Source organism: Hirundo rustica, chromosome 3 (assembly GCF_015227805.2).
Source record: "Hirundo rustica isolate bHirRus1 chromosome 3, bHirRus1.pri.v3, whole genome shotgun sequence".
In the NCBI taxonomy this organism is placed as follows: Eukaryota; Metazoa; Chordata; class Aves; order Passeriformes; family Hirundinidae; genus Hirundo; species Hirundo rustica.
The window spans coordinates 93,220,868-93,235,751 of record NC_053452.1 but is presented as its reverse complement, the minus strand read 5'-3'; the positions used below and the strand labels follow the sequence as shown (position 1 = coordinate 93,235,751).

General features: G+C 33.9%; 2 protein-coding genes across 3 annotated transcripts in view; one reads left to right on the top strand and one right to left on the bottom strand.

The window, feature by feature from the left end:
• Positions 1-14,884, top strand: part of MCPH1 (microcephalin 1) — a 127,427-nt gene that overhangs the window by 36,224 nt on the left and 76,319 nt on the right. The window contains exons 9-11 of the mRNA XM_040059042.2: positions 148-185; positions 3,930-4,092; positions 9,831-9,908. Coding sequence (XP_039914976.1) covers positions 148-185; positions 3,930-4,092; positions 9,831-9,908 — 279 coding nt within the window. The remainder of the gene's footprint in view (positions 1-147; positions 186-3,929; positions 4,093-9,830; positions 9,909-14,884) is intronic.
• ANGPT2 (angiopoietin 2) overlaps positions 10,063-14,884 on the bottom strand; it is a 45,105-nt gene continuing 40,283 nt past the window's right edge. For both annotated transcript variants that reach the window (XM_040059043.2, XM_040059044.2), the window contains one exon: positions 10,063-13,736. In XM_040059043.2, coding sequence (XP_039914977.1) covers positions 13,576-13,736 — 161 coding nt within the window. In that variant the 3' untranslated portion in view covers positions 10,063-13,575. The remainder of the gene's footprint in view (positions 13,737-14,884) is intronic.

The following is a 14,884-nucleotide window of genomic DNA, read 5'->3' as shown; positions in this document are numbered from 1 at the left end:
GTTAATTAGTACAGACTCCTCCCCAGGTTGTGTTATAGTTATGAAGTAGTTTGCGCCTTTTAACATAACATTTTCTAATTTAAGGATTTTTTTCAAAGGGTTTTTTTTCAGATTTTTGATGTTTTCTTGTTTCTTTCATGTCTCTAGCCAACAAGAACACTAGTTATGACAAGTATGTCTTCTGAGTAAGTATTAACAATTTTTACTCTTTATTCAGCCCACTATTTAAATTTGAATGTTGATAAGTTTTTTATGCCTATAGAAAATGAAATTTATCTTTGGACTCTGCACTTTATTTCATTATGTATTCTAGCTAGAAACTTGATATGTCGTTGTTTGTGGCAGTGCGAGAACTGTGTTATTAGGTTTTTATAAAAAGTTTTATGTCATAGTTCATTTCACTGTATCTCCAGTTCTGTAACCCCTTTTAGCTTTCTGTATAATAAGGTGTTTTGTGTCAGTCCTCCCACCCCTCACCTGACTTGGACCATCCCCTCTGCCCCTCCTCGCTCTGAGGCAGCCTGCCTATCACTCTGGGACCCCTCCCCAAGATTGAGCAATCATACGGAGAGGGCTTCAGGTGATAGGTCCCCCGGGGCAGAATTCCTTTGCCCTTGGTGTCAATGGTCAGAGGCTTGGGGGTGGGCACACCTTGTTACCCCCTGAATGCCCTGATTCGTTGCCTTGTTGTAACCTCCCTTGATCCCTCCCCCAGTTATAAGGTGGAGGAGGGAGATTCAAACTCTCTCGCTCGCTGGCCTCTCTGGCCTGCAGTTTGGACTAGCTGTGGTGCTACCACAGTTAAGCCTGAATAAACATCTTTTAACCTGCTAAGCTGAGAGCCAGCCTTTTCTACTGCCACTGCTGTCACGACACTATTTAGTCCAGCTGCTGCTGAGAAGCCAAGCCAGCAGGTAAAGATAACCTGCGTGCCTATCCAAACTGGGAACACCTTGTAGCTGTGCAAATCTGAGCCAGCCAGAGGCCAGCATCCGCCCAGTGCGGAGACAGGAACCAGCTACAGTTGTTATTTGCACTGTATGTGTATGTTTTTGTTGCTGTGGTGGACACTGAAGTAATTCCATAGGTGAGTTCAACAGGGCTTCAGAGCAATAAAACTAAAATCTTAAATAAGTTTTGAATTTTTCTGAAGGAAATATGAATATTAGTTGTATGTAGTAAATACTTCAGCCCAACACAGCCTTTTCGCCATACATTTTAATTATTTCTATTTAAAAAGTCATAATCTGAAACATCACTTTAAAATGTTTTATTTCATATGAATAGTTTCAGAATAAATATCAGTTGTATGCTTTTTAGTGGCTTAATTTCAAAACATTAGAAGCAGCTGCCACTGCATATTTAGGGGGAGAGTTAATAATTTTTTGGCATGCTCTTATCATTCTCTTAAAAGTCTTAAAGCATAAGGAACATCCAACAAAAACATGGTTCCATATTTTATACTACACTTGCTTACAGTTTTTGAATTCTTTTTCAAAACTCAAGATATTTATACTACCCAAAAATCTGTTTCAGGTTTGATGTAACTAAATGTTGACAGTTACATGGAAATAAATACTCAGAAACAGCACGTAGTGGCTATGCTTTCAGAAGTTTTTTTTAAGGTTGTCAATAGCTATTAACAAGTGTACTTATGTATGTCAGAAGCATAAAACAGAATTAATATTTTTCTTCTATTTAATGGGACTGGATGCTAGTAACACCAGGACTATAAAATGAACCTCACTAGTCATGCAATGCAGAATCACTGTGGAGGAGGTAAAGATCATCACTACAGTGCAGATAGTAGGGGAGAACAGAGGCTGTGGTCTGCCTGAAAGCGAAGAACAAATATTGGCTGAGTTTGGAAAATTTATTTTTGTTTAAGGAGGTCATTAATATATTATTGCTTTCATGTTCTTATATGTTGACTTTTCCCACTACCCAATTACTATTTCATTAAATTAAATTGTCTGGGGATAACGATTGCTTTTCTTCAGAACCTTTTCATCAAGACTGCTTTTGGCTGACTACAATTGTAGGCATTCATCAGCTTGCAAGTGGGTGAAGGGGAAAGGATTGCTTCTGAAACAACTAAAGAACAGAAAACAGTCCACTAAAACACAGCCCAATGGTCAAAAAAGCCAGTTCTATGACCCAGTATCTACAGCCTCAAAAGTGGTTCATTAGGATTTACCTTTTAAGATGTATGAGTTCAGTGGTTTCATGGCATTGGGTTTTGAGATTATATTATATTTTGAAATTATATTATATTATATTGAGATTATATATCACCTATTCACAACCACACAGCTATCTAATTTTTTGATTTAAAATTTCAGTGAAATTTTGCAGTAAATTTTCATCCACCAGTTTTTGCAGCTGTCTCAAGTGTAAATTAGTGAGTTTTCTTTGCAATTTGTAAGTCGTCTGATTCAAGACTTGTATAACAGAAATTTTTCTTCTCCTTGTAAGGAATTTTCTGTAGACACAGGAAGAACTTAGAAAAGGTTCAGGTAAAGTGTGGAGCATGCAGTCTGGGCAGGGCCAGCCGCTATGGGTTGCAGTGTTGCAAAAAAATCAAGCTAAAGCTCAGAAAATGAAAAGGGAATACTAAGAATTCTAATAACAATCAAAGCTATATAGCCAAGGCCAGAATTCATACCGGAGCAAGGGTTAGTCATAGGATTTTTTTTTTAAGTATCTCAACACTATCACCTTTTGATTTAATTGTGAGATTAATTTGCTGCACTGTTTTCACTTTTCAATTTTTTGCTTTAAACTCCTTGAAAAATAGATTGCTCCAATTATTGTGAAGATTTTTTTGCAGTTTTGTTGGGAGTCTGCTAAGTAGCTTTTGTTTTAGCTGAGATATTTTGGGAGTTTTAACAGACTTTCTGTGGAGTTAAATGTAGTGAGAATGAAGCAACCCCAGAGGCTTCTGGAGATGCTCTTGAGTGCATTTGTATTGTGTCTGTGATTAACTCAGAAGTTTTGCCTTAAAGGATCACCACTATGATAGGTGTGACTGTGTTCAAGGCTGTGCCTAATTGCTTTATCTTGTGTTGCATGAACATTTCCAAGTTAGTATTGGGAGCAGAGAGGACACCAGAACTTTGCTTTAGTTTACAGATCTTTAAGGATCATTTATAATTGTAAAAATAATCATTACTAAAAGCAGTAAATTGTAATCATGCAAAAGCTTTTCTCTAGTGATACCAAGTTCTTCCTTTTTTCATAAGGATATATTTATGTGTAGCTATGTAGGGAGCTCAAATTAGAATTCCAGTTATAGATGGAATATATATATATATTTTTTTTTTTTCTGGAATTTGAATCTAATTTTATATATTTCATTATAGTTGTATTTAAGGATAAGTGAATTTTTAATTGAAACATAGGCATAGATGTGTGGGTAGCAAGCCAGATAGAACTTTAGAACTTCTCTCTAAATTTAGACACAGCATTATTCAGATGCTGAAAATCTGGTGCTTCCTAATGAAAAACTGTTAAGTGCACTGTGTCTAAATGTTTACATTTCTTGGTAATATTTTTATAGTACTACAAAAGAAACCAAGAATTAGGCTCTGTCGTGTTGGGCATTGCACACAAACAACATAACAGATAATTCTGCACTCAAAAGCTTTTATTTAAACAGATAAGATAGATGTGGGGGGCCAAAGAGCTTTGATGTGCAAATAGATGTGATTATGTGATAATGGAAAAGGGTCTGGTAGGACTGTGGAGAAGCTAATGAATTTAGGGCTAGCAAGCGGGTAGGGAGCTTAGTGAGAAAAGGATAAAAAATGTTTAGTGGGGAAAGAAATGAGGTGAATTTGAATTAATTTGTGTTGTGTGTATATGCTTTTATAATTCTGCATTTCTCCATTCAATGTTGTATGGGCTTTTTTACCTTTACTTCTTTTTAGGAAGCAAAATACAGTAATTCAGGTCGTGAATAAACTTGGAGGCTTTTTGTTCTCAAATGAAGTGTGTGAAACAACAAGTCATGTAGTTACTGGGAGTCCTCGTCGTACCTTGAATGTTTTACTGGGAATTGCTCGTGGGTGTTGGATTGTTTCTTATGAATGGGTAAGAATTGCTCTTCCACTTTACTACACAATAAATTAAATTTATTTTGTATAGCTGAAATATCAACCATGTTTGTGTCCATGTTGCATGCCATGGTGCCAATTTTTTCAGGCTTAGAGTTAGTTCAATTAGATGAAATTTGTCTGTGTGAAGATCTGTTAGTTAGTTGCAGGTTTTCAGTGTTTAATTTAACTGTATGCCTGTGTTGTACCTAATCATCTGTTTTAGAAAGGTCCAAGTTCCTTATCTCATTGATGAGACACTCATGTCCCTGCATTACTTTTGGACAGATTAATTTCTGCACAACATTAGCCAACTCATATTAGTCAGATTGAACTTTTTATGTCCTAATATATTTCTGTTATGTTCTGAAATATGAATTGTGTTCAGAATTGGTAAAAATTAAGGTATTTCACTGCAAGTGGGAAAAAATGTAAAATAGAAATAGTAGTGACTAGATAAGGAACTTATCTGTCAGCCCAGGCTTAAACCATCTCAACTGCTTACTGTAATAATAGAGACTAACCACTCAATCTGACATAGCAGATGAGTTTCTCAGCAGCTTTCCTCATGTTTCCAGAGCTGTAAAACATAGATATTGAAATTTATATGGAAATAGCTCTTCATCTTATACAGGAAAGGGTTTGTTGAATAACTAAATTTCTTGGTTTCTTCTTTCTTATAAATACTTTAAAATGTACTTGTTGGGCAGAAAATAAACTGCTGCCTTTTTGTTTTCAAGATGTCTGGCACTTACCAGTATGAAGCTTGTCTTATATGATTGATATATATGATGTTATCTGAAGTTCTTGTGGTATACTTCAGGCTTCTCAGAAGTTCTTGGTGATTAATTTCCCTTGGTGTAGAGGGTTTGCATCTTTGGTCACCTTAAGGATCCAGTGCCTTTGTGATAAAAGAAGAATAATAGCATCCTTGGCTGCACTAAGAGGAATATATTTGAACAAGTTTGGAGAACATCTCCACAGACTCATTCCAGCCTACTATATGATTCCTTGCATCTATTAATTAAATACACTGAATTATCTGTCCCACAGTTAGCTGTGTATGGAGCATTAAACAAGTCACAACATAATTGTCATAAGTTACTTTTTCATAACAGGGTGCTTAAACTTGAAAGCTGCATTCTTCCTTGAGAAAAAGCTTTGAATAACTACTAAGATAGATAAGTACTACAAAATAGTTTCCTGTCTATGTCCATAGGGCAGTATTGGATAATCAGTATTCCAACAAGTGCTGTCCTAGAATTTCATTGCCCAGTTTATGTCCTGCACTTCTGTAAACAAATGGTAAAAATATCTACCTATGCTTTTCGTAGAACAGTACTGATTGGAAATGTTCTCCTGTCTTATGGTTTACCTTGTAGACTTGTCATGGGATCATCTATATCCCTCATATAATACCACTAAGTTGAATGAAATTGTTCCAAGGATTAGTTTGTCCCTGTAGATGTCATTGGATCAAATCCTGATGCTGTTTTCACTCATTTTATTGAGTTGGTATTTAGACAAAGTTTTGAAGTTACTAGGAGAGACACATGAGAAAGAACTAGAGACGGACTTCAGATCTCCAAATCAAAAGTTTATTGGATTTTATAGTATCTGCTTATCTGGAAGATTGCTATTTTTAATATTTTCAGAACTGTGCTTATCTCTTTCACAGAGACTGGGTCCAACTTTGTCCATAAATGTGTATTCCCTCTATTTATTTATTGATTGATTGATTCAACTGAAATAAAACAGTGCTTTGAACTTTTTTAAAAAAATATTTCTTCACCTGGTTAAATCATTTAATCATATCATGTAAGAGTATTATTGTCTCTTTTCATGTTGTGTCAATGGCAGAGTTTTGCTATCTTTTTATCCAAATTGGTTAACTAGAGAAGAGAAAATGGAAGCCTTACTTAGCCAGAATGAGGAATTCAGTAGAAGATTAGTAAAGAAAATTTCATCTAAGAAAATAATCTTCTCCTTTTATTGATGCTAAATAACTGAATCCTTTAAATATAGTCAATCCTACCATTAATGTTTTCACTGATGAAATAGTTCAAATTGGATAATTAAAATAATCAATCAATCTGGAAAAATTGGTAGTACCTTATAAACATGGTATTACTTTTGAGCAGTGCTGATTTTCTTTTGGAAGATAAGCTATTTATCTCTGCCTTTTGACTTGTAATGTGAACATAATTTAGGGTGAAGTGGTTTTTTTCTTCTGAGAAAAATTTAAAATGTTATTTTTAAGGATGGATGTTATAGAAATACCAGATGTACCATCAGACATTTAATCTTCATAGCTCTCCATTTACATTTTCAAGATGAATTATTCAAGTACAAATACCATATGATCATGCAGTGTGCTGGCTAGATAGGTGAGAGACCTTAAATAATAACTAATCTTATAGCGTGTTTTCAGACCCTTTGAGCTAACTCTTTTGTAACTGCACATTTGAAAACTTCTAGATAGCTCTTTCTTCTCAACAAAAACACACATTCTGAAGTATTTCAGCTAAGAATAATATTACAAATCATCACTTTTTTAATTACATGAATCTGAAGCATTTTTTTGTGTTGCTATGAAAATATAACTGGTTGAAAATTTGCCAAAGTCAGAAGGAAACTTTCAGTGACTTGGAATGGAAAGCTCTTGTCTTTGTTTTCATGAAAATTGAATGTTTTAGTGAGGGGTGACCTAATTATTTACTGCAGGACCTGTTCATGAACTCAGTATCCAATTTTCTTTTTATCTAGGAAAGTAGATACCATGCCTTTGTACTCAATTCCAGAATCATGATAGACAAGCATTAATCCATCTTTTGTTAAGACAAACAAATTTAATTTCTAAACAAAATTCTGTAAATACTACAAGGGTTGATGAAGGTCATTACTGTAGAATTGGCCTGGAAAATGAAATAGGATTACTTAATCATAACTAATCTTTTGGGTTTATAGTTTAATCTAGTTCGATTGTTTTCCAGCTACTCTTGATACAAACATGATTTTGGTACTATAAAGACGTGATGTATATGTAATACAGTACGGTACATCTGTTCCTGCTCAAGTTTATTTATGAAGAATTTCTTTTAATGTAGTATGTCTCTATGAATTTTATTCAAAGTTACAATTTTCTTGGTTCAGTTGAAGTTGATTTATATTGTGATTAAAAGAAAAATTACATTAACAAGTTTATTTTATGTTCCATAAATATATGCAGCTATAAGTACAAAGCTAAGAAGCTTAGATATTCTTATTGTAAATTGTTAAATTAATTGTAAAAACTATACACAGGTATCACTCTAAAATTTATAATTTACAATCCTAAATTGCAGTCATAACTGTATTTTTTTAACAAGTTACAATACATTATTAGGTTTTGAATATTTTTTAAAGATCATTGATTTATTAATGTGCTTAAATCTTATTTTTATGTTTGGTATGATATAATGGTTATAGAAACGATTTTCTTTTTGCACAGCTGTTGCATTTTCAAATATTTGATTGTTCTTTTTCTAAAAGTAAACATCATATTCTTTGGATGTTCTGTAATCAAGTTTAGCAATAAGTCTAAGGATATGCTGCTTTTTATTGTCAGCAAAAAAATCACTCTTCATTTCCAATAGCCTGCTAAATTGGACATCTCTCTTCACAAGTCAAACATCACTTGTCACATCACACAAGGCAACAGCTTTTGTAGAAGTTTACATTAGAGGTTTTTGGTTTCCCTGGAAGTCATCAGGCATAAGATACTTTGGACTGAAAACTGTAGAACTTGTTGAGAAAATAATTTTGTTATGAAAACCGAATTTGCAATTTACTACCTGTAGCAACAGATTTGGGGGAAAAAAGAGCCCTTTACAGAAACGTATTTTCTTACATGCAATTCAGCCATTTTATAAGATTTACATTGCTAGTTTATGATCAATTTGTTCAGCTTGGAATTTTCCATTAGTGACCTCTAACATTGTAAAGAATAACTTTGCTATGCTCAGTATATATAATGCCAGTTTATTTTAAAAGGGAACATTTTTAAATTTAAATTAAAACTAATAATATATGCATTTGTATGGCAGAGTATTTCAGTTATTGTGAATCAAGCAGGGGAGTAGTTTTAGACACTGATGAAATTCAGCATGTTCCAAGATGAATAATGACAAGTGTTTAATAGTGCATGGCTTTTCTAACAACTTCATGTATTTGAAATGGCTAGGGAGCTATTTCGGGAAAATATGAGATAGTGGTAGAATTATCCTAATACAGGGATTTGCTTTCTAATAAATTCCATATATCCCATTTTGGGGGTATATGTATACTTGTTCAGTTAGCTTCACTTGCTCTCGGAGCAACAAGATGTCTCACTGTTTGGTAACATTGCTTTTTTTGAATTTAAGGGGTGCCAGATGGCAACTACAGAAGAGACATTGTGAAACTCAAATACCTGTAAAAGGGAAAAGTTGTTGAATCGAGTGACAGTGGACAAACTTGGCAAATAAGATACCAGTGTTTTACCTCTGTGAGAATCTTACTGGCTCACCCCTTATAAAACCAATAAGGAAAAGAATTTCATCTTCCATCAGAATGATTTCAGAATTTAGACTGTCTACAAAGTAGGAGTAGAATGTCCTTTATATGCCTCAAGGGCAGAGCCAACGTAGGAACTTTGTCTTTTTCCATTTTCCCATTAAGACAATGCTTTTACCAATTGAGGGGTAGTACTTGAATACTCTCCCATGGAGCTTTTAATATTATAGACAACCAAGTGCAAGTTATAGTAAATTGTTCTGAAGCATATTTAGAAAATCAATCTGTAACAAATGCTGGATGGAGTAGTTTGGGGAAAGTTTTACCAAAAAAAAAAAATTAAAAATACTGTATTTCAGAAATTGGAAATACCGCTATTTTAAGTAGGTTTTTTCTGTTAACCATTTGCTGCTGGTCCTGATAGGAGCGGAAGTCTGCAAATAGTTTTAGGATTACTAATCTCAAAAGATCATATTGATCCAGTGTTTCGGAGCTCAGTTGAACACAAATGATTACATATTTTCTAGAGAGTCAGCGTTCTGCAGTCTTTTTATGCGCTCTAGAGTATGACTGACTAAGGAGGATACCACAGAGAGAGAAATTAAGTTGTTCTTCTTTGCAGGATGATTTATATATGTAATGTGGATTCTATACAATAGTTGCATAATCCTTGTAGTAGTAGGGGTCCAGTATTGTTTGACAACTTCATTTATGATCTGGATGATGGGGAAGAATGCACCATCAGCAAATTTGCAGATGTTAGAAAACTGTGAGAAGTGTTTGATACACCAGATGGGTGTTTCTGTTCAGATGGACTTTGACAAGCTGGAGAAATGGGCCAACAGGAACCTCATGAAATTCAATGATTACTGAATTGAGAGAACAGAACTCATATACTATGACTCCCCTTTTCAAATTTTTGCTCTGTGTATTGTGATTAAAAAATAGTTTGCTTTTCTAATATCCTCACAATGTTTTAAAATTTAATATAGCTATGCATAGAAGCATGACTGATATTTCAATGGTTTGTTTTAGTTGTAAAATTTGTATCTTTCTGATTTATTGATTCTTCAGCAAATCATTTGGTTTGGATAAATGAAATAGCAAACCAGCTATTGTAACAGCACTGTCACTTCTAATTACACATTCCAAAAGTTTATTTTAGAAATTTTAAGATTCTACTTACCACTTATTTTGTTTTAGATTCTGTGGTCTTTGGAATTAGGCCATTGGATCTCAGAGGAACCATATGAGCTTTCATCCAGCTTCCCTGCAGCTCCTGTAAGTTTAATGAACGTTTAAGCTTGTGAACCTTCTTTTGTTTATCTGGGAAATGATTTTCCCTCTAAATAGATTTTGTGAATAAGAAAGCCAACTAGAAAAATATTTTTTAAAGCAGATATTGTAAGGAGTTTTCTTCTTCATCCACTATTTTTTGAAGTGTGTGCAAAAGCTTTGGTACATGTGGAAAATGCAAAATACTTGTTCACCAATTAACACCTGAATAAACCAGCATCTTACTGAAGTATAAATGTACTTTAATTTTATTTCTATCTGTACCTGTGTACAAACTGAAGAGGCATGTTATTGCCAAATGGAAAGATTTGCAGGTCAGGGACTCAATTTTTTTGGCCCAGTGTTTTTCCAATTTTTTGGGGTAATGGAAAAGTACCGTGGTCTTCTAGAACTGCTAAGCAGAAAAAAATGAAGCATTTTTCCTGCCTCTAATAATCATTCTCAAGTATTGAATTAGGAACTAGTGCAAAAGGGGGTATGTGGGGGCATGATGTACCTCTGTAGACCTCAGTGCACTTCATGTATTGTAATTTATTAAACAGAAATTTTATTTTGGTATTAAAACAAGTAGAATGCTAGCTAGTTACTAGTCAATCATTCCAATAATTTTCCCTCCACTAAATTAGTGTCTGCAGTTTATTTCTCAAAATTTCATACAGGTCTTGAAGAAAGTAGTTAAATGGGGTATGATATTTATTTTTACTGTAATTTTATTAACTGTTAAGAACATCTGTTTAGCATTATTTCAAAATCTATAACTTATGTAAATGTACATATTCAACATGAAGCTTTATTTTTTGATTGTAAGTTGTATGCTCTCAAAGTTTAGGGAAACTGTAGCAGTTATTCTCAAATAACCCTCAAGAAATTAACTATCCATTATAATTTCATATTATTTCATAAAATGAGAAAGTAGATTGTTTTATATATCAAATGCAATAAGAATGGTAAAACTTATTGTGAAAAGTAAATAAGAAGCATGTTATTTTTTTCCCCTATTCTATATTTCTATGGAAAAAAAACTACACTGAATTTCATGTTAAGTTGCTTTGAGTTTTCTGTTTCTTTTCAGACTACCTTGATTAATAACAAAGTATGCTATCAATAGCAATGTACATAGCATTCTTTAGAAGTGATTCCTCTTGGGGTTGTTTTTGAGATTCCATTTAGAGGTTTTATTCCTGAAGCAGAAGTAAGGAGAATTTGAAAGACGGTGAGAATGTAAAATTGAGGGAGGTTAGGGTTGTGCTAAGAACCTTAATCACTTCTTTTTGCAATGTGCTGTTCTTGCAAAGGAACAAAGTTGGAGTCCAAGGCAATATTTCCATTACCATTCCAATCATTCCCTTATTTAGTCACTCTCATTTCTTACTGTAACAGATACCTTATTTTTTAAGATGCAATTATTATTTGAGCATGAATGGTGTTTTTATTTGCCTTTTTTTTTTTTTTTTCTTGTTTCTTTCCTGCTTCCTAAAAAGTACTTAGAGAAAATGGAAGTACATCCTAGTTTCACATACTGTTTATTTGATTACAGGAAGGAATTAAAAGTAGTGGTTACCTTGCAGTTATGTTTTAATTGTTTGTACCAAGTCCAAAGCAGTTTTTGCAGCTTTCTATTTCCTATTATTGCCTTCCTTCTGACATGTCTCCTGTTGCTTCACTTTGGTGTTTGGAGTTCAAACCATGCAATCTTCTTTAGATGAAATGTCATCTAAAGACATACTCCCTCTAAATTATACATTTGTGTTGATAAATTGATCCTTTTTCCCCCAAAATGGAGTCTCATTAAACAATTGATCCATTCAATGTTTACATCAGTATTAATTGATCCACTCAGTGTCTACATCAGTATTTTTGATCAGTTTCCCAGAACAGTCATCAGAAAGCCTCAAATTCTATAAACTTTTTTTCAACAAATCAATACTAGCCATGCAATATTAAATTATTTTTGCCATGACCACTGAAATTCCAATTCAGTTTCAATGCCTGACCACTGAAATTTTTTTTCTAATACCTAATCTGAATCTCACCTGTCTCAAGGCCATTTCTTCTGGGCCTGTCACTGCCGGCACAGTAGAAGAGAGACCAGACACACACCTCACTACAACCTCCTTTCAGGTGATTGAAGGGAGTGATGAGGTCCCCCCTGAACCTCCTCTTCTCCATCTAAACAACCCCAGATCCCTCACCCCCTCCTCATACAATATTTTTTCTAGATCCTTCACAAGCCTTGTTATCCTTACAACACCTTTTGTTAAGTTAGCTTCCAGAAATATGTCTGGGGTTTTTGTTTTGTTGTGCGTTAAGTTCCTGCATTGTAACTAATTCAGTCATCTGCTGAAATCAAAGTTTTACGACAATATGAGGCAAAGAATAAGGATGAAAATTAAAAGCTTAACTTAATTTGGAGAAAAACCTCCACTAAATTATTGTGATGTATGAAGAAATATCTTCTCAATCTGATTTGCATGTTTAGTGCACAATTTTAATGCATATAGTAATAAAATGAAGGGGGGGGGGGGGGGGGGGAGCAAAGATCACCCAGTAGAGTAATTTATTCACATTGTGCCGTACATTGAGGGCCTACCTACAGAGAATTTTTATGAAGTTCTAACCTTAGTGAAAAAAACCCATAGTGTGACCTTAGATAATTTTCAGATTCTTTTTCTTCCTGTTCTTAAAATGTAGTAATTTGTATCTTAAGTCATAAGCATAAATTTAATTGTATCAAAGAACATGCATATGTTTTTCAATTAGGTTATTTTTACAAAACATATAGATATATTACAGCACCAGGTGATAAATGATTGTCATAGACAACCGGACATCTGGTGTTAATGCTGTTGTCTCAGTTTATAAAATACTGGTCAGTTATTTTACAGGTAAATGACAAGGGAAGAAAAAAGTGCAATCTTCATAAAAATGTATAGGAATACATGCTATATTGTAATTCATAGGGGGTTTCTGTAATTTAAAGACAGTGACTGAAATAGACTGAAAAAATGATGATTTTTGTAAATGGTATTTCCCAAGAATAAATGCAAACTATTTAAATGGTATTTGTCCTCTGTTAAACATAGTCATACAGGCTACTGGAAAAATCCTCAAATAAGTGTAAGAAGTTGTTTAGGAGACTATGGGGGAAAAGAATGTATTCCCTAACTAGGATTGAGCTAATTACAGAACAGTATTTTTTTTATGTACATAAAGGGCACACATGACACGGAAAGATAAATAGTTCTAGATCTAGCTATGTGTTTTATATTAACGTTTAAAGTTCAGAGGTGAGGTGAAATGCATATTCCTAAAAGTATTTTAGGGATTTTTTCACAGTTCCAGTTATTTAGTAACACATACATAACATTAATGATCAGTAAAACAGAGTCCTTAAGTTGTCCGACGGTTTTGGATGTTTGTTTTATTGAGTCATTTGGCCAAATCACTGTTATATCAGGTTGATGCTTTAGACATTGTGTCTGGTTGAATAATATTGAGCTTTAGCTGATCAAGGCGATTGCAATTCAGGAACTGAACTGACCCCTTCAGAACACTAGTGCATGTTTCTGGGCTTGAAAAAATGAGACAAGTTGCTTGGTAAAATAAGTCTTGGAAGACTATACAATACATCATTCACATAATGACAAAGCATTTAGAAATCTGCTGGTCGAATCATCATAGTTGTAGCTTTGAGAGAGTATCCCGAGCCCTTCCAGTAGTACCACTTGATCCCGTTAAACTTGTTGTTGTTCTGTCGTAATGGATAATACATTCCATTGAGGTTAGAAGGACCACATGCATCAAACCACCATCCTGCAAGACAGAAGACAAACATCAGCAGAAGTAATTCTCAAAATAGTATTTAAGGTCACTTTGGTGTCTAGAAATGAGAAAGAAATCTAAACCCAGTTTTTTATTCTTATGATTTGGAAGTGTCGGTATAAAATACTTGTCCCAAACTCAGGAAAGAAATTTATTTATGTATCAGCTACATATTCTTGAATCTTACACAATACATTGTATTTTAAAATTGACAAATATCCACATCAAACATTTCTGACAGTCTGAGGGCAGAACACAACTTGAACTATAATGATATTGAGTTGCCTTTGGTTTTATCTACTCTTTGGTAAACTCCTGTTCTTCACAGATTTAAACTCCTTTCTTAATTCTTTCTTGAGGAATTATTCAGTGTTCTGGGCAGGTCAGTTCAAAACCTCCTGGAACTTAGTAAGAAGGGAAAAGAGGAAAAAATCAGCCCAAATGTACTTTGTATCCGAATAGTCCTGACTTGTTAGTGGATCATAAGAAAAAAATTATTAGTAAAATAATATTTTTATATTTCTGTTATGGTGGCGACAGTGTGTGTGTGTGTTCTGTTTTGCAGGGCAGTATTCCAGCTATCCTTTTGGACAAACTAGAGATTTTTTTTTTTATTTTGCAGCTTATGCTATAGGAAAATGAACAATTGCTTAAGAGAACAGGAGGAGAAGCCAAATTTACAAAGCACTTGTTTACATCTCAGAACATGGAATTCTAGATTAAGAAACTATATAGAATTACTTGTGTAGTTGAAGAAAAAAATACCACCTAGAACTCAAATATAACTAGTGAACAATCATTAAAAAAAGTAGATATATCTGTGGTATATCTTTACCACTTCCTAGCTATATTGAAATAAGGAATTAAATTCTTGTAACCTTCTGTGGCACTAGGAGCACACAGAAGCTCTTGGGGGTTTTTCACTTTGGGTAATTAGGGAGAAGGCTTATGCCTAAAGAATCAGAAGCCATTTCACTGACAAGCTGAAATCTCTGAAAGCAAAAATATTTGACCTCTAAATGTACTCATTCTTTGGAAGAGGAATCTGCTGTGTCTCTGATTAGTTCCACAATTAGAGACTTTCTTGTACCCCAACTTCAGGGACTTATTTTCCCTCCAGTTTTAACTTCTCTTGTTTT